The sequence below is a fragment of the Pygocentrus nattereri genome, chromosome 7 (assembly GCF_015220715.1).
Source record: "Pygocentrus nattereri isolate fPygNat1 chromosome 7, fPygNat1.pri, whole genome shotgun sequence".
Classification (NCBI taxonomy): Eukaryota; Metazoa; Chordata; class Actinopteri; order Characiformes; family Serrasalmidae; genus Pygocentrus; species Pygocentrus nattereri.
The window spans coordinates 8,034,349-8,060,336 of NC_051217.1; the positions used below are offsets into that span (position 1 = coordinate 8,034,349).

Genomic DNA, 25,988 nt, shown 5'->3' on the forward strand with positions numbered 1-25,988 from the left:
TATTGTAATTAAGAGGGCAGACAGGGATTAAAGAAAGGGGAACTGGGTAGTACTGGCTAGACTGGCCTTACTGCTGTCAAAGCATGCCCTGTTTAAGTGCTGCTCTATTTCCTTATTCTGCAGGTTAGAGCTGACCACTCAGGCTGGAACTCACCAACTCTATTTCAAGATCACATCTCAGCATATTTCCAGATTAACTTTCCTAAGGCACATACGCCGCAAAATACATATTCTTACATTTTGTTTCATTATTTATCACTCCTAGCTCACTGAAACATGGCGTTTCAGTCCATACCACATTTGTGTTCATAAGAAGAAAAGCACAAATTTGATTGAGTTTTCTTTTCATTGTTCGATATGGAAAGTGTATACTGTTGTTTTGATACGGGATCTACATTTAATTTTAATTTATTACATGGTTAACAACACAGTTATGTAATAATGGTAGTACTCATTCAGGTCCAATTGATATTGACATTTTCTAACCTATTTTATGGGGCTGAAAATCCTGAAAACTGTTAGTATCAGTCTTTTATATGTTAGATTTTTATTTTGTACTACAATCATTTTAGTTAGTCAATGCTTTATTGAAAGATGTGATTAACATAGTGGTATAACATGCTACTCTCATCCTAATGTTTAGCTCTGAATCCATTTTTTCATGTTTTTTTTTCTAACCACGAATAGTTAAATAACAAAGATATTATATCAGAACTTCTCTGATTCTCCTGTGGTACACCTGTCTGGTTTTGCCTCATCATAAAAAAAAAAGTTTGAATCAGAATGATGAAGCAATAAAACAAAGCAAGTCACAAATGACTGGCATGCAACTGTGTTTTCACTGATACTGGTAAAACTGTGGGGCGTCAATTTCGACTGATATTATCAGCCAACTGATATATTGGTCAGGCCCTAGTACTTATGCAATGTAAATCAAACATGTAGGAAAATGACAATAGAGGCAACTAGACTGTGTGTGTCACAAACGCACACACACACACACACAAATGCACTACTGTGACCCATAAACATATTAAGGCCTTCCTGTAATGATATGGCCCGTTTCTGATCTTCCTGTAGCCGAATCAGAAGGAGGCAAGCAGGCCGAGCAGCTGTGGCTAGAGAAGCTAAAGCCATTGACATGTGTTCCAACGGCCCCTGAGAAAGAAAAACAAACAGCGCACTGTCACACAGAGCAGTGCCCTGAGCACGGCCTGTTACTGACTGCTTTATCAGGCCTGTGTGTGTATGGGGGTATGGGGGTGGGGGGGGTGGGGGGGGGGGGGCATGTGCATGTGTGTGTGCAACTGACTGTAAGAAAGTGTGGGAGAGAAAGAGCACATATGAGGGAAATATCCCGTCAGCGATTGCAGTAACAGTGTTTGGGAAGTTTACGCTGGATTTCTTATTAATGAAATCATGAGGGCAGTAAAAATGCACCACACAAAACACTAACATCCTGCCAAAGCCTGCGCGAGGACTTTATATGAACATTTACAAGCTCAGCGTGACTAATGTAAGTATTTTCCATAACTCACAGGAACATGCCGTTCACAATGAGCGGCTTACATATTCGCAGTCTGAGTGACTGAGTAGCAGGACCGGATCTCAGGTCCAGCACAAGGCAATGTGGGGACATTGGTACCGTTATCAGGCCATTGCACTGGTAGAGGTGCCTCTGTGAACTATTCCAACCATCCTGTGGTTAAACTATCACTGTTCACTCCTTAGACCCTGGGCTTATTATTTAGTTAAGCACTTTAAGACGTTTAATTCAGAAACTACTATGAATTACTTAAGAAATTATGTAATAGGGCAGCATGTTTTTATAGGCATGATGATATTACTTTACATATCATGTTACATAACATGTGCGCAGTGCAAGAATCATGTAGTTAGACTGGTGGGAATGTAGCACTAGGAGCCCTATGTAATATTACAGCTGCAGAGTGGTCCCCATAGGCTGTACTTGAACCACAATAATTAAGAAATTAAATATGTATTATTATTTCTGTAGGCCTATATAAGAAAGAGAAATACATCATCGCTGTCCAAAGAAGAAAGAGTATCTCCAAAAGGGCAACTTTACAGGATAAGGCCAAAACATTTAAGCTAATGTAGGAGATTAAGTTAATGTTAATGTATGAGATTTCTATTGGTCCAGTCATCATGAAATTTTCACACAATGTAAGGAATAGCTGGTGTGCTCAAATAATGTAAAAAAAATAAAAAATGGAGATACTTTTACTTTTTTTTGGGTTAGCATCATATGCATATGTTTGTTTTTGTGGACTTACACAGAAAAAAGGTTCTTCAGTGAGTGCCGACTATTCTTCTAACAGCTTTACAATCCACTGTTTTTATTTTGCCTAACATAGATGTATAGATCTATAGAGCTTTAGTATTTTTTGCTATTTGCATAAAGAAGAGGTTAGTTAGTGAGGATATAAGAATAAGAGAATATGGAATATGGGAATTGTGGGCTGATGCTGACACATAAACATTTCTGAAATGTAGAAATCAGATCTGAAGCCACGTGGATTAGCATTACAGAGAAATACAACATTTATTTCTACAGGGGTAACAAATGCAGTAACATCTAGATATTTTAGCACTGCAGACCAGTAATACCAGTAACTGCAGACCAGTAAGCATTCTGTTCTTCTGGAGTTAAATAAATATGTCATCACATATCAGTTTGAAATATCAGGCACATCTAAACATCTAACTGAAAGTTTAACCTATTATCATTATGGATAACTATTCGTTCTATTTCTGTTTAATTACACTGCAAAAAAAATTTGAGTTTGTACTTGTGTGCAACAAGACACAGACACCCAACTTTAATTGGAATTTATTGCCCCTCTTATGGACATTGCCAACATTCAAGAAGTTCAGAGGAACACAGTTTACGTCCTAATATATAATTTATATAGTTATGGGACTGAAGCAGAGGCCCAAAAACAGGCCTTATGGTTTATGGGTTAAATACTTCACTTGAAATAGTGAGTGCACTAAAACGCTCGGAATATAATGCAATAGTGTTGCTAAGCTATACTAGTTTTAGCGCTAGTAGTTATCAGAGTTGCTTTATAGATGAGTATCTAAAAGTTGTTTACATGCCTGGATGTGGTAGCTTTCATGTGTGTGTGTGTGTGTGTGTGTGTGTGTGTGTCTGTGTGTAAGTGTTCTGCAGGTTTTGCTGTGCAGGGTGGCTCTTCAAAGAGCAGAATCTAAAGTGCCTGCCAGACTCTAACCACAGAGCCACTACACCAGAGCCAAACCAGGCTAAGATGAAACAAGAGCAACACACAAATACACACACACACACACACACACACACACACACACACCTTGACATGTACAGCCAGAGCGGATGCAAAGTACACCCTGCAGTTCTGATGCTAAAGGCAGGGCATGGTCAAACTCAGAATTATTACTGAAGCCACTATTGGTAACTAAAAAGTTCATAAACAGCCTTTTGATTTAAGCTATAAGGGTTGAACCACTTTTTTTTCTCAAACAAAAAGTCTAAAAAAACATGAACAAGTCCATTTCCTCTTTGCCATAAGTTTATTACTGCGCTCTTCAGAGGAATTCTGAACATATGCCAACTGCCGGCTCAGGCTGCGCTTCCTGTGAAGCGTAATCTTCTGCACAAAGACCTTTCTGGAGAATACTGCCCAGATAAACAGACAGAATCACCCTGACTCCTCCCAACGAAAGCTAATGTCTAATGATATACACGACATGGCAACTTCTTTCTAAATCCATCAATTAAGTCCCCATTAATATAAACGTTTCATGACTGAATGTGCTCTCAGTTGGTACATTTGTTTTTAACTCAAATACACATGAGGAACTCATGAAGGATTATATAATATTGGTATTGTAAGAGTGGAGCTGAGCTCATCAGCATTCCTGGTTTCTATTTATGAGTATTTCTTTTTCTTGCATTTATAAACATTTTATTCTAAAATAAACTGACTTCACAAGATGTTCAGTGAAGACATACATGCCGGGAATTGACAACATACGAATGCAGGCCAATTAAAAGCACAGAAAATTCTGTCGACATCAATCAAAGCAAGGAAACCTGTTAATCTCATGTCAAAGTTGCAGGTTTTCGTGTCCAAGAACCAGGTTTGAGGACTATCCATGCTAAGACTAGATATACATGATATTAAGATGAGTGGTAGCAATTATAGTAACTGAGATGAAGTTTAGTTTACCTTGGAGTCTGGGAATAGTTTTGACATTAAGCTGTGAGTTTGGTCCACAATTAAAACCCAGTTTAATCCAAAACCTTTTCACCTTAAGGAATCAATAAAACATCATCAGGTGATCAAGATAGCAGGGATGTGGATTACATATTCCTCAGTAACATCTTTTCACGTTCCATCTAAAATTTCAGAGTAATTTACTGCCGCCGCCATTCTCACTACAGGTTTGCTCGGGGGAGTTGTCCCTTTCTATGGTGGAAGTAATGCTTACAGACAGTGGTGACCAGCTGAGAGGCTTGTCCATCATTACTTTGCAAATGGTGAATTGATATACTGGTCTGACCCTAATCACAATCCAGAGATCCAGAGATGCTTGTGCTTCTGCATGTGTGTGCGTGTGTGTGTGTGTGCGTGTGTGTGCGCGTAATCCTCTGTGATGAGTTCATGCAGGCGGCCCCCACAGTAGTTTCAGCCACGCGTGATGCTTCAGAGAGCTCAACTCCCTGAAAAAACAATCCCACAAGCCCCAAAAAACAAACTCCATCCCCATGAGCCCCACACAGCAAGGAGAGTAGAATGTTAATAACACATTAATACTTACAAAAAAAAGCCAGAGAGTAATCTGATTTGAGAACAGGCTGACATTTTCTTAGGAGGCAAGAATGAAATTACAGGCCCAGACAGAACAAAGGAGCCCTGCACGCAAACATACACTCACACGCACGCACTCAAAACAATGGCTTCAAAATAATGAAATCAGCGACTCCATCAGAGTCTGTCTGCAGGGATTAATTGGCTTGGCGAAAAGCTGATGAATGAGTTTGTGCATGGGTTGTAAATTTTTATTCCCTTTATAAAAGACAAATTGGATAACAAAAGCCACAGTGTTTTAAATGAGTTTTACATCTTTTTTCTTTAATCATCGTCAAAGAGAAAAAGTAATTGTAAGGCTGTGGCCTTTAGGGACATATGAGGGAAAAAAACACCTTGTCTTTAGTGGCCTGTTATAAGCCTGCGTTTCTGTTTAATAAGAATTTATGGTGATTCAAATGGAGAGTGCACTGAGTTTGGTGGTGTCCTGTTTTAATCCTACTGAATAGACTTGATTCAAATGTGTATGTCAAATGTGTACATGTGTATATCAGTTTACTTAATTCTGGAAATAATTTGGCTGGTGTAATATTAGTGGTGTGAAAGTAAACATATTACCAACACACTGACATGATTAATGATTAACGGCACTAATTTGAGTGCGTTTTCCTAGCTTGACCCTTCAAACCATCTGTAGTTCCATCCTGAAGCCTAGCTGCTAATGCGCTCTATGTTGCTATGAAGGACTCCGCATCTATAGCCACGTCATTCAAATACAGCTTTTAAATGAAAGTTATTTCCAGCTACTGCAACGCCATTAATTTGGTTATCACTGAAGTACAAAGAGTCTAAAGTAACATTTCCACAAAAGACATACTGCTGATGCTGGCTAGATCAGTCAAATCACTATCATTAGCACTGGTGGACAGCACTAATGGGATAAATCAATGAGCAGCAAGCTAACAAAAGCAATGCCAAAGTGGAGAGCTACAGTTACCTTGAAACAAGATGTAACATAACAGTATGAGGGAGAGGCTTAACTGTGGAGGAGCTGGAACATGTAGGCACTGTCTATCTCATTAGATGGCGGTGATGATAAACTTCACTCTACTTTCATGTTCACTTTGTGATTTCATGTGATTTTCATATTCATTTCATGTGAACCATGCATTTACATGATGAAAGTAATGATAATAAATCACTGAATGTAATAAATACATTCTCATTATGATCATTTTGTCAACTCATATAACTATAACAAATTGCACTGCTATTAAAATAAAATAAAAATAAATCTGTCTTTATGTTCAATTGAGCAAATAAAACAAATGCGATACACGGGCATTAACGACAGAAATTAACGCTATTAATCATCATCAATTATTCCAATCATTTGACAGTCCCATGTAATATATTTTATTCATGTGGAAATTATGCATTTCAATCAGGCAAATGTAATGTTTTTCCATGTGAAAGCCTAACAACGTCACATTATTAGTGACCGACTGTACCACACTCTTCCGAGTAATCACAATGTCTACACAGCTACCAAAGTGCACCGACTAACCCTGCATTCCAGAAACACACTCTAATACCTGACTCTTCAGCTGATGAAACATGTGGGCTCTGAGGACACACATTCACTGCTCCTGTTCTAATGCTCCTTATCACAAGCCTGAGAATACACAACGGAGACAAAGCTGCAGCTAGACTGGGCAGAAAATGAAAAACCGACAAATTTGTGTTAACATATTTTCAGATAGCTTCACGTTCATGAACTGAATTAATCTGAAAGCAAGACTGTGGTGTGTTCTCCCTTATTCTAATTTAGCACTTTGCATATGCCATGTGGGTGGCATCTGGAGGGAGAGGCAGAGTGTAAAGCTATTGTCCTGAATATGCAGACCTGTGAACCAGTGTCATTTATTCTGCGCTTGAGCAAACATGGTCAAGGCCATGGTCTTCTTCAGAGCTTATGTATGATCCACATTATCAGCAGAAGCAGTCCCTTATTTACAGCGGGTTTTTCACACTTTATTTTAAAAGTCTGTTACCTACAAATGTTAAGACTGTTAACAAATTACAGTTGTAGGCCAGGGTTTGAACATCATTGGTCAAATGAAATGTTTTATCAATTGTCTACATGGAAATAAGCTAACACAACCTCAGGAAACAAGCTGAAATATGGTATTTTCCAGCAAATTGTAGTGCATAATTTGTATTTATTTGCTAACTTTAACATGTGCCATAACTTTTAAACCGGCCACATTTTATATGTCATTTTTCCAGTAGGTTAAAGTGAACAAATAAATAGAGATTGTGCACTAAATGTACTCTGTAGAGGAAATGTTGACTAATTTTCACTTTGAAAATCAAGAAAAACATACAATTTTACCAGGAATGCCCAAATTTCTACTTATAACTTTGTATAGTGAACAATTATAGATAATCAACAGTGTTAAGACTAAAATTAAGTTTTGTTTTGGGCAGTGGTTAAGGTTAAAATTAGAGTGTCAGGGTGAGGAGGAGGAAAAAGTTACATTGAATTTAATAGATATTGCCAAAAGTATTCGCTCCCATTCTTAATCCATAGGGTTTAATATGATGTCGGGCCACCTTTTACAACTATAACAGCTTCAACTTCTCTGGCAAGGCTTTCAAAAAGGTTTATGAAAGTGTTTATGGGAATTTTTGACAGTTCTTCCAGAACCATATTTGTGAGATCAGACACTGGTGTTGGACAAAAAGGCCTGGATCCACTCTAATTCATCCCAAAGGTGTTCTATCGGGTTGAGGTCAGGACTCTGTGCAGGCCAGTTAAGTTCTTCCACACCAAACAGGAAGGGGCCGTTCCCAAACTGTTCCCACAAAGTTGGGAGCATGAAATTGTCCAAAATCTCTTGGTCTGCTGAAGCATTAAGAGTTCCTTTTCACTGGAACTAAGGGCCCAGCCCAACTGAAAAACAACCCCACACCATAATCCCCCCTCCACCAAACTTTACACTCGGCACAATGCAGTCAGACAAGTACCGTTCTCCTGGCAACCGCCAACCCAGACTCATTCATCAAACTGCCAGATGGAGAAGCGTGATTTGTCACCACAGAGAACACGTCTCGACTGCTCTAGAGCCCAGTGGTGCCGCTTTACACCACTGCATTTGACGCTTTGCATTGCGCTTGGTGATGTAAGGCTTGGATGCGGCTGCTCGGCCATGGAAACCCATTCCATGAAGCTCTCTGCGCTGTTCTTGAGCTAATCTGAAGGTCACAACCACTTCTTGGTTGAGTTGCTGTCATTCCCAATCGCTTCCACTTTGTTATAATACCACTGACAGTTGACTGTGGAATATTTAGTATCGAGGAAATTTCATGACTGGACTTGTTTCACAGGTGGCATCCTATCACGGTACCATGCTGGAATTCACGGAACTCCTCAAAGCGACCCATTCTTTCATTAATGTATACACCTGTGGCCATGGAAGTGTGAAGAACACCTGCATTGAATGATTTGGATGGGTGAGTGAATAATTTTGGAAATACACTGGATATACAGCCACCTCCACAAATGATTGTATAAGGAACGGGCATAGAGAAAAAAATATAATTATGCAAAATACAGCAGTGCAGAGGAAAGGCATGTAGCATCAGGTTGTTTGTTGGATTATTAACCTTCTGATGCTCATTCTGATGCACAAAAACGTTTGGTCCTTTAGTCTACTCTTTAATTGTAAATATACTTATACTTTGCTCTTCAGCCACCTCTGAAACAAATTAGTACTAAGCTCTTAGTGATCTGAAGTCGGCTCTGAATGTGTACCAACAATCACTCAGAAACCATCACAGTGCATCCAACAGTAAAGGCAGCATCATCCTTCTTTTACATACTGGTAGAAAACACGGCAGCAGCTCCAACAGAAAGCTACAATTCCACAAGCAGATGCATTTTATGATTATCAACTCCTCCAGGGTCCGATCTGATTGAGTTAAAGAGGACAGAGTCATACTCTCTGAAAGTATCACTGAGAACAAATTAAGTAAGACATGGTTAACAAAAGACTCAGAGTCAGTTCAGCTCATATCTTCTGGATGTCAGTAATTCACTGCTTGTGGGTTAAAGCTGTTACAGAATCCAGAGGTCGGAGCTTCTGTACCTCATACCTGACTGTAGACGGGTAAATATACAGTACGTGAGTGTGGTGGGTAATGTCATTTATGTGTGTGTGGGCTTTGTTGTGGCCCCAATCCAGGGTTCTCAGTCTTCTGAGGAGGTTCTCAGTCTTTGTGATGTTTTGTCCACATTCAGTTTTTTGTGGCCTCTTTCTGTTTCAGGCACAGATGCTGCAGACTTATGACTGTGGCAGAAGTTCACTAACATTTGTTTTGGACACCCCTCCCCCTAATACTTCTCAGAATCGAATGACCTTATTTTCCCACCACCACTGAACCATCTCTGTTGTTCTTTTGCTACTTTTGCCTTTTTCTGCCTACGTTAGTGTTATGAAATGATGGGAAAGCCTTTGCAATCTGTCACCAACTGTTCAGATGTATTCTAGTCTTGAAGAGTCACTGTTATGAGCACATGTATGTTTACAATAATCATTTTTCACTTATAGTTCACTGAAAAGGGCAGATTTTGAACATTCAGAAGTCGCAAAGTGCAGAATGTAAAAAGAAAGCTGATGTAATTATTCCTGCCATTAACATGACATTTTAGCTGACAATCAACTGAAATTTTGATAATGATGACAATTTTCTTTTCTTTTTTTTTTCTTTTTTGTATGCAACTAATAAAGTACAAGCCTAAAGTAGACAAACTGGCTGATTAGTTCATTTACTTCCTAGCTGTCCATGCTCAGTACAGGGGTCGGCTACACGCGGCTCTTTTTCTGACCTGTTTGCGGCTCCACAGCAGAATTAGGTTTTTGTGTAAGAATAAAACAATCGTCTTGTACAGTAAAACATCCCCTAGCAGTTTTAACAATAAATAGCTTCAAACACTGGAATTAAAGTATAACTGCTTATTCACCCTTTAGCGCTGAATGAAAAGGCAAAGAGAAAGATTTAAGTTGAACATTGTTAATTTGGAGCTAAATGGACTTATTTGCATTTATAAGCACCTCAGCTGGTTTCCTGATAAATGTTATACGGTTTAATCAGCAACGAGAAACTGTCAAACACTAAAAAGTCGTGAAGCTAAAGTCCTTCTCATTCACCAGCTTCTTGTTCAAATTTTCCTGTTCAACCTTAAGTAGCGCAGCAATTACAGTTGGCACCTCAGGCACCATTTAAAGTGGAAAGGAAAAATGACAACATTTAGTGACTTCAGCCTCATAAAAAAAACAAATGTTGAGGCATTTACAAGACATTTACAAGATAAAAGTTTCCTGCCAGAGATGTGAGAAAACTGGCTAAAGCTTAAAGCGGAGCAAAGTAGGTCTGCGTTTTCATGTATATTCAATTTCTTGGCAATGTTTTGCAATGAATGCATTATGTATTATGTATATGAATGTACCATGGGAAAGCTAACAGCGATGGACAGTTATTGCAGTCATATAACGTAACAATTGTGACAGGCGTAAACGCAATTCATGACATTATTCACTTTGTAAGTAATTATATAAATAGACATAAATAGGATCCAAAATAGTGCCAAGTGGCACAAAAGCCAATGTTAGTTGCTCACGGATAACTCAGTCAACCTGCACTGTTAACTTCATGTTGGTAGTCTTTCTCCAAAATGAATTCACTGCATGAATCTGTGATATTTCTTAACTAGAACAGTCCCTGCCAAGCATACTTGCTGTCAGGCTCAACATCTTCTCATATAGTCGTGATAGGCTACATCTAGACTGCTCACACAGACACATCTACACACACGCAGAGCCCAGCTGGAAGATTTGTCACCCAGCATCAGGCTGGTCCGAAGTGCTAAGAAACCAGTCAGATTTGATCCGTCATCCAGCAGGCCAATTACAGGCCACACAGCACTCTATTTCCAAACATGTTTATTTTTGAATGCTGCCTGAGACAATCATCGTAAGAGGATCAGCACCGACACAGGCCTGAGTCTGACACATGAGCACGCACACAGTCAATATGTATAATGGTGATAAAAGTGTTGAGTCCACCCACTCTCCCGTCTACTCTCCACACGAGGCAGTCTGGTTACTGCTCTTTGGAGCTTTCAGTGCGTGTGGTCAGTCAATGTAACCTGCCCTCGCTCTCAATGTGCTGTTTAAGCATCAAATAAAACAGAGGCCAGGCACATGGCCTTTACACAGTCAGCCATGCGTGATATTTGAGGCTGCGGTGCCAAACTGCCCCTCGCACACTCACACCCAAACCCACACACACATGTGCCTGTGTGTAAACGTAAGGGGGACTTTCTATTTGTCTTTTTAATCTAAAAATAAATAAATATTATTCTTCTCTCTGCTTCTTACTCTCGCTTTCTCTTTCTCTCTCAGTCTCGTTCTCCCTCTTCCAGTCTCTCTCTTTCTGTTTCTCCTTCTTTCAATTTCTCTCATTCTATGCCCCTTTTTGTTTCTTTCTCATCTTCTGTTTCTCTTTCCCTTCTCTCTCTCTGTTCCTCTTTGTCTCTCTCTCTCCCTGTCTTTTCCTCTGATCCTCTCTGTCTGTGTCTCTCTCTCTCCTTCTCTCCACCCCCCCTTCTCTATCTCTCTCTACCTCCTCTTTCTCTGCCCTTGTCCTTCTTAGTCTTTCTCTCCCTTTTTCAGTCTCTCTACTGATTTCTTACTTAGTTTCTCTCACGCTCTCTTTCTCGAACCCCGTTTTTTCTTTCTTCTTTCTGTCTCTCCCTCCCTCTCGTTCTCCTGTCTCTTCCTCCCCCCTTTCTTTTAGTCTCTTTGTCCCTCTTTGAGTCACTCTCACTCTTTCGGTACTTCTCTCACCTCTTTCAGTCTCTCCCTGCCCTCTCTCTCCCTTACTTTCTCCCTCTCTCTCGCTCTATCTCTCTCTCATTGAGTTCTAAAGTCTCCACAGAGGACTGAACTCTCTGGACAGGGCACTGAGTCTCTGTCACACCCTCTTAACATGTCAATCACATTTCTCCCTCTCTAGAGCCAGAGAGAGGGCTGCATACATCATTTATGAGATCTGTCTTGCGTTTAAGCTTCTTAAAACAGTGCTGTGTTTGAGGCTGTCAAAACCTGCAGCCTTCCACGGTGATGAGAGGAATGCTGCATTAAGACATCATATGAAATAAGAAATAAGGAAAGTAAACCAGCTAAATTGCCCTCTCTAAGCTCCGCCCACAAAGGCGCTCTTTTACAGTAACTTCTGGTGGGAGATTAACAACTTTACACCAGCTTCAATTTGTTACAAAGCAACACTGCCTCCAGTATAGTGGGGACACAGTAAAATGTACCAGTGATGGTCTGCAGTTGCTATGAAAAAGGACCTGTGTGGGTGGAACATGGACAGGTCACTTAGGCTGGCCTTCACCACGCATGTTGATAAAAGATGATGTATCTACAGTGGTTGTGTGGCTGTAACACCACAGACTGGTTCTCTTAGTCAGCACCTCACTTTCACACAGCTCTGTGTGTCTTATCAGCACACGGGAAGAACACAGGTAACACAAAAGAACAGATTGCACACACACACACACACACACACACACACACACACACACACACAATCCAGATCCCCCTCTTTCTCCACTGCTCACACTCCTCCTGTCTGGCAGGTAAAAACAACAAACTCTGAGACAGCAAAGGCCACGCTTTTGTAACGAAAGGTCAGCACATGCCCTTTCTCTGGGAGAGAGAGGGAGAGAGAGAGAGAGAGAAAGAGAGAGAGAGTGAGAGACAGAGTAAGAGCAAGCCAGAGAGAAAGAGAGCAAGAGAGAGAGAGAGAGAGAGAGAGAAGGGGGGGAGAGAGAGAGAGGGAGAGAGAAAGAAAAAGTGAGTGAGAGAAAGGGGGAGAGTAGAGAGATAGAGTAAAAGAGAGAGGAGGGAGAGAAAGGCGGATAGTGAGGGAGAAAAAGAGAGAGAGAGAGAGAGAGAGAGAGAGAGAGAGAGTGAAAGGTGGAGAGACAGTGAGACAGAGAGAGAAAGAGACAGGTGGGGGAGAAAAAGAGAGAGGGTGAGAGAGAGAGAGAGAAAGAGAGAGTTTTTTCTCTGTGCTCGATTGAACCTACAGCTGCCATTACACATGAAGCCAGATACACAGAGAAACTGTGTGTGTATCATTGATCGACATTGCAAGGGAATGCTCAGGGTTTCTGTTGCTCACACACACACACACACACACACACACACACACACACACACACACACACACACACACACAGCCTATGTATGGTCACATATTTACACACACAATAACCCTATAAATTATTAAGCTCTGGTCATATGCCCTGAACACTGCACAAAAGGAAAAAGTATCCCCACCCCTCCTTTTCCTCTCAATCCTTTCTCCCTCTCTCTCTCCCTCTGTCATGCCTGCTGAATGATGGGTCAGTTCAGTGTGCGGTCAGAGAGAAGAGAGCCAGAGGCCCTGAAATGAAGAGGGAAGAGTCTTGCCCTATTTCATACACCAGCACAAACTAGCATATTTCCCCTGAACCATCATCTCCTGCACCCTCCGTTGCTCACACAACACATTCATTTAGAGCAACAATGGCCTACAAATGGGATCAGACTGCTTTCTTGTTCTTTGGTATGTTTGTAGTGCACCACCTCAGAGCTGTCAAACTCAGGTGTGGGAGAGTTTAGGTTAGTCTGCTGCAGAGAATCAACAGAGAACACAAGCTGATGATCCATCCTCTGAGGAGATCAGCGTGTGGCGTGTGTGTGTGTCATAATGGCAATAGCAAACATGCCTTGCCGGTATCAGGAAAAAACAAAGCTCAAAGGCCAAAATACTTAATATTGTGCCACCTAAAACACACACAGCAGGGCAGAGAATGCCCACAATACAACAGTAAGTTTAATAAATGAACACTGACACATCTGATCAGAGAAGAAAGGAAACGGAATCTGTTAACTGCTTAATTTGTAAATTTGCAGCTCTTGACACTAAATTACTATTATTATGTTTACCTTAAAATGCTGCAACCCAATTTGTTTATATAATACATCCGAAACTGTGGCAATATTAAGAAAAAAATCATAATTCTTCAAGACAACTATTAGCAAAGCACAACGATCAGATATCAGAATCATATCAGTGTCGGCAGATATCTGCTTAAAAGTGAAATCACTTTGGGCCAATATTTAGATTTTCTAAATATTTTTAAACGATGTCTTACGATGTATTTATCGTAGAGAGTTACATCTTCTCAAATGCTAACCCAGAGAGAGAGCTTATGTACTGTAGTGGGTAACACTTCTGCCTTCTGCACTGTAGACTGGGGTTCAGTTTGCTGCCTGGGCAAGCACCCTACATTAAATTCCTTGGGCTGGACTCCTAACACTACCATCCCCTACCTGTGTATTGTGAGTTGCACTGGATAAGAGCATCTGCCAAATACCATAAATGTAAATATAATCTAATCCCAAAACAATCACCACATCAGTGAGTGAATCCCTTAAAATGACTTCTATTGGTTTAATCATGTAGAGACCTTGATTCATCAGAACACCCACACACCTCTGGGATGTCAGTATTAGAAAGGTTAATATCACGATATCACGATTAACCTAAAATACATTGTGCAGCCCTAGTAATTTAGGCATGTCCAGCTCATTGGACTGGTGAAGCATTTTCTCTCTCTCTCTCTCTCTCTCTCTCTCTCTCTCTCTCTCTCTCTCTCTCTCTCTCTCCTGGCACACAACAGAAATGGGGCAGACAGACCGTTCTGCTGTGCTCCACTCCACTCTTCTCCGCTCTGCTCTGTCCGTCTGGAGCTTTGAAGTCCTTTGGTTATCAGCCAAGCGTGTCACGCTACCTGCAACCATCTGTGAAGGGCCCACTCTCAGCCTGGGTGACCGAAAGGAAAAGAACCCCCCCACCAGATACTGTTTGTGTGCAGAGAGCTTTACCTTCAGCACTGTCTGCTGTTCACACACATATACACACACACAGAACTCAGCATATCCATCACAGGACCCAGGGAAGACGAAGCCTTGACTCCACTGAGCATAAGATAAATGTGTTGATTTGAAAGGAATAAGCCCTGACTCATTTATACTGTTCTTATTTAATCTGGTGGTTCATGCCGCACTAATTAGTACAAAGGAGAATTAGGTTACAGGAACCCAGATGAGTCACGGCAACTGTTCCCACAAACCAGGAGTAAATTATTAGAATTACATGTAATGGCACATTAAATGAATCAGGCTGTGTGCTTCACCATGTCCAAAAAAGTGGAGCTGAAGAGTTTGGGTGACCTGAGTTTCTTCTGGATGTGGCATCTCCAGGATTCAAACTTCTCCCAACAAAAAGAAGAACCCTTACATAACTGATTCACTGAGAAGCTCGATATGCACCTCAGAAATGAAGGTTCTGTGCAGGTACACTTTTCAGTCTTCAAGGTACAAACAATGTACAATGTATCCTAAAAAGGTACAATAGTAATTTTAAGGTCCAGTTGTGTACCTTAAATAAGTTGAAAACTACGTATTTGTACTTTTCATAACCTAATGTTTTAAAACAGAGCAACAAAATAAAAAGCCTGGAGATGAGGCAGGGTGTGTGGAGACAATACAGCTATAATATAGAAATAGAAAATATAATTTCAACGGATTATGGTACAATTATGTCTCCTGACTAAAGGTACTGAGATGTACCCCTGAGGGTACCATGCCAGTGAAAAGAGGGGTACTGCCTCAGTGGCAAACTCAGTGAAAGGGAATCATTCTTAAACTACATGACATCAATACAGACTAACCTGGTCAAATGAAACACAAATCATCATCATCATCATCATCATCATGTTTTATAAAGCAGAAAAAAACTTTTTCTCTGAAGGAAGCTGAAAAAGGAAAAATAAAAGGTAATTGACAAAACCAAAATTCCAAACAATCCTGTGCAGCCTCGCCCCCAGTGCTACAACGTGTGTACTCTTTAAAACTTTGAGTTTCTGAGAAACCACTGTCACATTTCACAGCTGATAACTGACTGTGGGTGGGCAAGGGGACATCACGTTATCCTGATAAATTGCGAAGAACACAGAACAACTGCACGTTTCATTACAAAGCAAGCATAGTTTACCCTGTTTAACCCCTTAAACTCCAGGCTGATTATTCAATCATTAATCTTCATGCTTATCGCTTAGAATTGTTCAGAAACTACGATGAATGATGAATTATTCTGTAGCTATTATAAAACTATAGTGTGGAATTAGACCCACATACAGCCCCTTAGAGTTCAAGAGGTTAACTGGATTGAGTTTGAGGCGCTAAGTCAAACTGTATCAAATGAAAATGTCTTGAACTACTGTATTGCCATTTTGCCCAGTCATACAGTCATGACAGTCAGTAGTTTGTCACTAATGCACTGTTTCATTAAAATTACTGGAAATATACAATTAACATTTATATTAAAATATAACATTATATCAGATACCTGAATGTTTAGCATCTTCAAAAAGTATTAATCACAAACTGTTCCTATCAGTCAGGCTTTAGCATAAAGTATATTTAGAACTGCTGCAAAACTGCAGACAAGGCTATATTATTGCAGACAGGGCCCAAAGATTGTTAGTGGAGGGACATAGAGCACAAATTATGTTGCAGTGCATGCTGGGGACTGCAGTGCAGCTCAGGGTGAAACGGGCTAATAACAGACCATTCAAATAATTTCACAAGCCGACCAGGACTGTGCCACAGGCCTTGGGTTTGACACATGGGCTCTAAAGAGTTTTTCAAAGGTTTTGGTTCTCCCAAAGATCATTTTTTAAATGTGCAAGTATGTGGAACCTTTTTGAACAGTGAACACAGACGCAGTGTACAGGTTCAGTACCAAGCACAGGTTTTTCCTAGAACTGTACATTCAAGCCAAGAACCATTATTTTTAAAAGTGTAGGGGTCCACGTTTTACAGACTATCTACACTATCAAATTCTCCATCTCAGCAGCTTGCTCTTTTCTTCTTTCCTGCTGATATACACACTCCTACACTTCGTATATCCTCCACACTGCACTCCCACTCAGAAGGGTGTCTCCATCATAGTGTGAATAGTTATCCCATCGAGCAGGCAAAGAAGATGTGTTTTAAAAGGCTGTCTTTCCCTTCCCCTGGGGCTATAACTGAACTTTTGCTTTAAGAACATCTTTCTGTACAGTAATAGGTGAAACTGAAAGATATTTCAGAGCAGCACATGTGTGAGGTTAATCTGACATGTCATGTCCTGATATTAAATTATGTCCCGATAAAGCAACACGGCTGTTCTGACGATGCCTGCCCATGTCAAATGGCCTAAGCCAGGGGGATATTGTATAAAACAATAGGATTTAGGGCATGGACAATGCGCTCCCAACAAGCTGGCATGGTATGGGCAAAATGGGGGAGGACGAGCTGAAAGAGCAACAAAAGCATAGCGAGCCAGTCCAGCCAACATTTCCACCCCGTCGTCTATATGCACAGGCACACACACACACACACACACATACACACACACACACACACACACACACACACAAACAAGGCATCCCCAGGCTCAAAATCTGCACATCAAGCTGTCTGTAAGTAAATGGGCGAAATCTTTGCTGACCAGCCACATTAGCACTCATAAGCAGGCAGCTGATTGAAGAACAGAGACAGGGGGGCCTCCAAAGCAAAAATCATCAACCTTATGCTTAAAAGTGGAGAGTTATTGTAGATTTTGCTCTACTACTCAATGTAATGATGTAACATGTCCAGATATGAGGTTTTGTTCCAACAGCAGCAATATGTAGTTACGTAGAAAGTAACACAGCGTACGTTTGCATTTCTGTTCTGAAAGGTTTTTTAACTTTTTTATAACGTGCTAAAGTTTAAGGGATGGTTCTTCTTTCCACAAAACAAGACTGTATGTACAATAATGCCTTTTCCTCAAATTAAAATCAGAATGAAATATTTCCCTTTATACTCATGAACATAACTGTAGTATTGATTGAAAGTTTTGAATGCACAATTATCACTGTTTCACTGTTTGAATGAGCGAAAAAAGGGAGAAATACTTAATAGAAAATGATGCCACTCTTTGTTATTACCAACAATAGCTGCACCTTCTAAGGGTCAGTCCCTTAAACTGCACACTTATTAAGTTATTAACGTTAAAGCTTATTATCAGTACCCAGTAACTACGTAGGGTGTAACTATTTCAATACAGCATGACAAATGAAAAGTCTCAGGCTCTTTCTGAGAGCCTCCCATTTGCAAATGCAAATTCAATTTGTATTCAAATCTGAGATCTATAACCTTGCTAATGCTTAATGTCAGATTTTGTGTTTTTGGGAACTGTTGACAAAGCAGTTTTTGGCATGACTGAACATGAACGAGCTATGTAAGGCTTTACATAAGACCGTTCAGGTTCAGCTCAGTTTCACTGTCAATTACATGCTACTTTGCATATTTATTTATTTATGTATTTGCATTTTTCTACACCAGACTAACCTGTGCAATACAGAACCAGAGCGCTGTAGAATCAAGACAAGTTCATATACTGAATGTTGAAAATCGAGTCTGATCTTGTCCTTACATTGAACCTGAAAATCATAACTGCTGTGAAACTGATACATATGTAGTTATGTAGAGAAAGGAATGTCTAGACCAGCCGATAGGTCCTTAGGGTTTGGGGGGTTAATCCAAGTGTGTTTACAATAGGAGCTACAGATGTGGAAAAAGAACAGGGGCATTCCTCAGCCCAAATGCAATGTAAACCTCAGCGCATCTCAAAGCCTCGCATTTTACTGCCATTAACAGCGGCCCTTTTGTATGAAGCAGGGATTGTGTGTTGCACCGTGCTGTTTACATTCCATCAGTCAGTGGCTGCTGATATGAGTCCTGGTGGCAGTAACTATAGGTGTGAAGGCAGAATGAATGGTGCCCTTCATGAAGGAGTAATTGCCATGTGATTATAGCCCAACAAATCCGGCTGCAGCAAAGCCCCCTTTCATTTCCCCCGGCTGGCGGAACAATGCAGCGGAGAGAGAGACCCCAGCGTGAACCCATCCTCTCATATCTGATCAAAGGGAACATGCCAGTTCGGACCCTCACTCTGGACAGAAAAAAAGCACAACCGCTAGACCAGGAGGAATAAACTAAAAAAAAAAAAAGAGTCGTTTGTGGTTGTCTTAAAAGACTGCTTTCATGCTTGCTTTCCCTTTCTTCGTCTTCTTTCACTGCATTCCCTTCGGTGTTTTCAGCACCACACTTACCAATTTCTCTGAAAAAGTGTACATACGTAGCCCAGCCTGGCAGCCAAGCACAAACTTACCAGTACAAGACCACAGGATAGAGCAGAGGTTACCAACCCTGTTGACTTTAGCTGCACTCTTAAATATGGACCACTTTTATTATCCAAAAGAACCATTTTGTTCATTTGCTCAGAATCATGATGTAAACCTAAGAGAGAAGCCCAGTTTATTTAAGCATGGGTGCTTACATAGTAGTTACAGTAGTTTCCATGACAGGGGGCAAACAAGAGACCCTCAGAAGACACAGTTTTGAATTTCTTATTACATTGTTGTAAACACTTTTTTTTTTACTGTATTGAAACTGATTGCATTAGATCTAACTAGTATTCCCTTATACTAAAAATGAGTACTCAGTAACTACTATGATTTTTCTTAGTAACTACTATGAAACTAATATGCAAGTTATGTAAGCGTTAACCCACATAAGGAGCCACAGGGTTTAATCGGTTAATCCACCAGACCTGATCCAGTTAATTGTTGTCTTCACGCATATCTGATTAGCTGGATCAGGCAAGATTTGGGTTGAAGGTTGATGTCCAGGAGAAGGAATGATGACCACTAGAATAGACAGCGCATCTGCAGTTGGAGAGGTGTGCATGACCGTGTGTGCCTTCAGATGCCTTCGTATGTCATAAACCTGGGATTTTAAAGGGTTAACCTCCTGAACCCTTGGCTTAAAATTTAGTTACTAGTCTTAAGCCTTATTGATCAGTACTTTTATTACCTGGCAGTAAGACTACTGTGCGATATGTAGAATGTGAACGGGAAGTTGAATGGTGGGCTCACAAAAGGGTCCTTAGGTTTCAAGGGGTTCAAATTTACAAACAAAACAAAGCAAACAGACAGAAACAAAGCTTGCAGCTGGCCAGATCCCATCATCTTTCTGCATGACTGGAGAGCAATGCTGGACTCTGCTGCACCAGGGGCGTCTGCCTGCCTGCACAAGGTGGGATGTGCTAGGTATGACTCAAAGGTCGGTGTGGGCAAATATTTGTCAGTTAATCCGCAAATGGATTTGTTTTCTTTTAATCTGGTTTCCCTACAATAATACCTCCTCTAATACTAACAGGAGCAAGCGATCCAAAGTGGAGTTGTAGCAGGATGGCTTGCTGCAGTGTGCTTAATTAGAAATGTAGTACAAAACAATACAGCATCTACTATGCCACTCATATTCATGCAAATGTGTCTCATGGCCTGCGGGCCTTTCACTGAGCAACATCCTGTTATGGAAGGCAGCAGTATTCAGAGGTGCAGGGTAAGTCTTCTCTCCCCTCTGCTTTTTGGTGTATGTCAGTAGGACAAAAACCCCCTCAACCCCCCGTTGGCTCGGCCACAGTACCACCGCGCCTGTGAGCCATTTCCCCTCAAACATCTGAAGGCTCGGATATCCTTCAGTCTTCAAAGGGGCATAAATTGAGATGCGGACAGCCTAATCACACTTACTGTGGCCATGGTCACCATTTACTACAGCAAAAATGTCTTTAAGGAGTTCAGGAAAGATCACTTACTGATGTTCATTAACATCCAGTGCTTAAAAAAAAGACAGACCGTTGTACTAGATCATATATGTAAGCAGATATAAAGCACTGTATATGCTGCAGAAGCAACAGTATCTCCTTATACTTTTAACCTTAGCAGTTCCTCACTGTAGAGATGACTATAACACAAATTCATGACAACGACCTCAAAACCTTGGGGATTTTCCTACATTTCTCCAACAAAGGGTAACTCAAGCGAAGGCCCTGGATGAGCCTTGAGTGTTGAGGAGATTTCAGTCGAAAGGCCCAAAACAGCCCAAGACAACTGAGAGGGGGTTTCCGAAGTCTATGACAAGAAAGATTACTGAAGAGTGAGGGGGAGCAAAGCCAAAAAACAAGGCCAAACCCATGGAAATATTTTTAAATAGTCCTCATATAACACTCAATTGGCATTGCAAACTGCAGATCACAACATCTAAAGGCTGTCTGGGTGACTAATACTGAAATAAAGTGATGCACAGGATTTACCTGATTTAAATGCATCTCATCCCCATGAAAGTAATAGAAGACATCAACACAACCCTTGCCAAAAGCAGGTAAACTGAAAGACTGTTGTGTTGTTTTTTCAGGTTCATGTAATTTTATCTGGGTGAAAATTATGTTGAATCTAATAAATTCAATGCATCACTTCTTACTACTACTACTTACTACTACTGTGCCTGCATAACAGTCCCTTGTTCCCTACACTGGATAACCAGGAGCATATATATATATATTCAAATAAGCAGTTTCACTATCATTCTGTAACATTGATCACATTCTGCTGTATATGGCACAGTGCATTACGGCTACCCTATATGGGTACACGATTTGCATACTACCTACTGCAATCAATGTGGAGCTTTAAGGCTGGCTTAACACGGTGAAACCCTCATGCAACTTCAGTTGTTTGAAATCTACATGAATCTAAATTACACCTGAATTGCATAATGTAAGGTACCCTGTGACTTGAAGCTGCAAGCATCTCACCGCTGTAGAATCTTTCATAACACCCTAACAAAATACCAAATACGCATCATGTGATCATGTCATGCGTCATACTTGAACAAGATGCTAATTTAGCTACCTAGTGGCGTTATGTGCAATTAATTTTGAATTGCTTTGTGTAACTGTCAAGTTGCATGGAATTGTCCTCCAGGCAACTGACAACATGCAACTAACTGCATGAAAGTTTCACTGTGTAAAGCCAGATTTCTGACACCACTGCAAATTGGCACCCACGATAAAGTAAACAGACCACGGTTTTGGATGTATTGTCTGTCTCTGTGCTTATTATCACCCAGTCATATGCATTTGGAAGCTATTCAACCTTTTCAACTTTTTCTACAGCTCAAGACAAGTGATCCTGGTCCTCCTCCCTACAGGCATTCATCAGCGTGTCAGTTTGGGTTATGAGGTCAGGCTCCCAGGCTACTATGGCCCCAGATTACTGGCCTGTCTGGCCTACAAGAGCCAGAACACCAAGTCCCCACCACAAATCTCCAAATGCACAAACCTCCACTCTGAGAAATGACAGAGCACTTAAACTACTGACCAAAATGACAAACATCTACCTTAATGGTATTTATTTAAAACTTGATTTTTCTATTAATTTCTTTATTTGAAAGAGTTTACCACGAGGCACAAATGAGCAGATCCTCCGATCCAGAAGCACTACATAAGAACCTAAAGCTAAAACCTATCGTGCAACTTTAGGATGCATGACAACCATTCAAACTACAAATATGACAAGCGACATCGCCTCCAATTAAGGTAACCATATTCCATCCCTCCATATTTGTGGGGGCAACAAAGAAGGTCAAGTAGCTAAATATAAGAGTTTTAAGTTTAGCCCAAGTCAGTTACCAAGTTTAAATGACTTCCGCTGGCCAAACTGTCATTGTAGCTCATATCCACATGAACAAGCTCTAATGCCAAACTCAGTGACAAATGCTGAAACCTGAACAAGCACTATAGAAATGAAAGATCGCAAGAAAACATTAACTCTCCACAATTTAGCTTGTCGCAATGTGATACTGCGACAAAGTAATTTAAACAAAACATCATCTCAAATTTCCCTTAAACATTAAATGAGATTAAATGTGCACAACTTGAAAGATTCACTTAGAAGACATTTCACCATAGCAACAGAGATAAACAGAGCAAAATCCTGAAGTAAAACGTTGGATTTCGTCAGAAATACTATAGATAGACACTGAAACAATTTGCCAAAACCTGAAAACTGAACTGAAACATAAATAACTGAGTTGTACTTTCACAATGAGTGTTGCTACTAAAAGTTATTACAGGTGCTAATTTTCTATTTATATAAAACATATAACAACTCGTCCTTCTTACAAAACAGGTCAAACTCAGGTCTTCTCTTGTGTTCCCATCATAGACTGTCACAGTGTCTAGTCACCTGTAAGTGAGGTGTCGAATTTCAGTTTTAGTTTTATTTTTACTTTCGGCTTCACCGCCTGTGCAATTCCTGCAGCTAAACTCTGCTTATAACTGTTCAGTAAAATGAGTCCGGTGGGTTTTACTTATGACTACACTGCCTGTTCTCTCTCTCTCTCTCTCTCTCTCTCTCTCCCTCTCTCTCTCTCTCCATCTCTCTCTTCAAATGCCACTGCGGGCTCGCTCGCTCGCTGATGGCTGTGATGAGTGTCAGAGGGTGACGGCCTCCGAGACCTTTATTGTCTTCAAATTCAAAGCAGCGACTTCTAATCAGTCTATCATCCCATTGCATCAGGCTTCAACGTCCAACGCGTGGGCACCCTGCAGAGCAGATGTGCTTCAATTACACATCAGTGCCACGAAAAGGCAAATAATCAAGAAAGCTGATTTCCCTCCACCCTGAAGATTTTAACCTACACGCCTTGTGACAACAGAACATGCATGTTCTGTTCCACAGATAAGGATAAAGAACATGAAAGGGAAAGAGAGAGAACTATAGTGCACCCCTGGGTCCTTCAGGCTGTTCTCTTTGTCACCAGCAGGGGGAGCGCTGGGAATCAATTAAGCTCCTCATCTTTAACTGACAAGGAAAAATAAACACTTAAGGTAATTCCAGTAAATTTACTTACACGGTGCGTGTCCAACATACAACAACAGTCCGACTTCTATTCATATCTACAATTCAATCGCCTTCGAGCAGTGGTGGGATTCAGGGTCTTTCACTGGGCTGTTTGAACTGTCTGTGAACGCCAGGACACCGAGAACACCTTCCTTATCAACCGCGCTGGCAGCCTGAGTGAAATAGGACTGAAATATGAGCTCACACAAGTTTACACTGTCCTCATAGCTGCTATCTTCCTCTGTCGATCACGGTGGCTTCTTATCAGTCTCAAATCATTGTGTCTTTACCTCAAGCTACCTCAGAGGAACGCAGCGTTAGGAGAGGAGCCAGTGCCTTAGCCTAGCCCACTGGATCGATAACACGCATACAGAGCCACGGGACGCATGCATTTAACTAATGTAGGTTAGATTACAGCCGTGAGCTGCTTAAACACTGTGGGCCATTTTGCTCTCGGATTAGTCACCCGTAGCCCAGCGCTGCTGCAGCAGGACACGGACCGCACATAAGCCCGTCAACACTTCTGACTGACGCAGAAACATTGGCGATGGGCACTGCGCGGTGTCCAAAACCGAACTCGGAACAAACCCGAGTCGTTTCTGTAATGTTCATGGACATAAAAGTGGACGAATGAGGCTCATTTCTGCAACACGGACCCGCTGAGTGCTCGATTTATAGACAGCCACTTTTCGCACTCTCTCTCTCTCTCTCTCTCCAGTTTATCTCTGCTCTAATTTTAACTCCAATACCCAGGAAACAAATTCGTTCAAACAGCTGTCGTGGTCTCTTCAAAACAACAACGACTGAAAACAGCCGTAAGAAATAACAGGAGAGCACTTGGAGCCAAAGAGCCAGTGTTGGGATCAATTCATCAGAAACCTCTTCACAAAACCAACTGCCAAATCTAACTAACGCTAACTGCCCTCACGAGGCCAGCTCACAGGGGCAGTGCCCGACATAGCTTACCTGACAAATCTGTCATTTTACCACAGAACATCATGTTTAGGAGAGAGACCCCCCCCAGTCCCCCTATTCTGCTAAGTGAAATAGCGTTAATTGTTTGAACGGACGAGCATGTTTGCTCTAAAACATCCCCCCAGTGAAGACGGTCCTTACCTTCGTATACAGGGGCCATCGGTGCAAGGGTTCCTGCTATTCATGGCAAAATATGAAGAGATGTTTCAGTTCAGAACTCAATAAAAATCTGCCATCTTGCGCCGCTGACAGAATCGCTGCTGTCTCCTGCATTACTAGCCCAGTTCATCGGGGAGAAAAGGACAGAAGAGGGGAGAAAAAAATCACATCCAGAACTGCACTTCTCATTAACGGTCCGCGGAGCAAATCAAAACGCGAGCTCTGCAACTTCAGCTACCGAGCCGCGAGCGGTTTGTCTGGCTCAGAGGCAGAGCCGAACAGCAGGTTGGGCTTCAGCCCGCGGTGAGCATGTCTGTGCGTGGAGTGGCTGCAAAAGTTGCAATGGTGAAAGAGAGCAGAGCGAGTTTAGCTTAGCCTGCGTGCTAATCAAACGACTATCTCATCGATCACGGACGAATGCACCCCGCCCCCCCAAACAAACTGTATTTACACATGTTGCGTACTGTGTCTCGAACGCCAACAGAAATATTAAATACACACGTACGTATGTACATATACATGTATAAGCATGCATTATATATACATATGTAATTACAAAACAATTACGTATTTATTACATATCTAATCACATTTTGCACTATATTGATCATTTAAATCAGAAAAACTAATCCCAAAATAATTTGAATAATCTGAAAAAAAAAAATCAGAATTAGTCTCTTACTGTAGCAGTTGTCAGTTTATTTGAATGTCTTTTAAGGCAAATTAGCCCTTTTAAAAATATACGTACAACGTCTATTTCAATAATTCGCACTTTTAATTTTACACAAATCGCAAAAACGCTTAAACTGAAAGAGAAGAGAGATAGCGCTAGTTAATGCGCAGCACTCTCAGCTGCCGGGGTACAGTTAGGTACAGCTCCAGCCTTTTGTGAAGAGCTTGTCATCCACCGTGCAGCCCATTAAGAATGGACACTGTTATTTACACACTGATATTTTTTTCTGAAGATAGGAAGCCCATCTTCTGAGCATCGGCGTATTCTGCAGATGCGCCTTCATTATCCACAGGCTCCGTGGTTGGATGATGCTGTATTCAGCCACTCATGCCTGGCTCAGATCCTC

General features: G+C 41.1%; 1 protein-coding gene across 3 annotated transcripts in view; it reads right to left on the reverse strand.

The window, feature by feature from the left end:
* Positions 1–25,259, reverse strand: part of hipk2 (homeodomain interacting protein kinase 2) — a 122,725-nt gene extending 97,466 nt beyond the window's left edge. For all 3 annotated transcript variants that reach the window (XM_017684584.2, XM_017684500.2, XM_017684424.2), the window contains exon 1: positions 24,892–25,259. In XM_017684584.2, the coding sequence (XP_017540073.1) occupies positions 24,892–24,910 (19 nt within the window). In that variant the 5' untranslated portion in view covers positions 24,911–25,259. The remainder of the gene's footprint in view (positions 1–24,891) is intronic.
* Between the last annotated feature and the right edge of the window lie 729 nt (positions 25,260–25,988).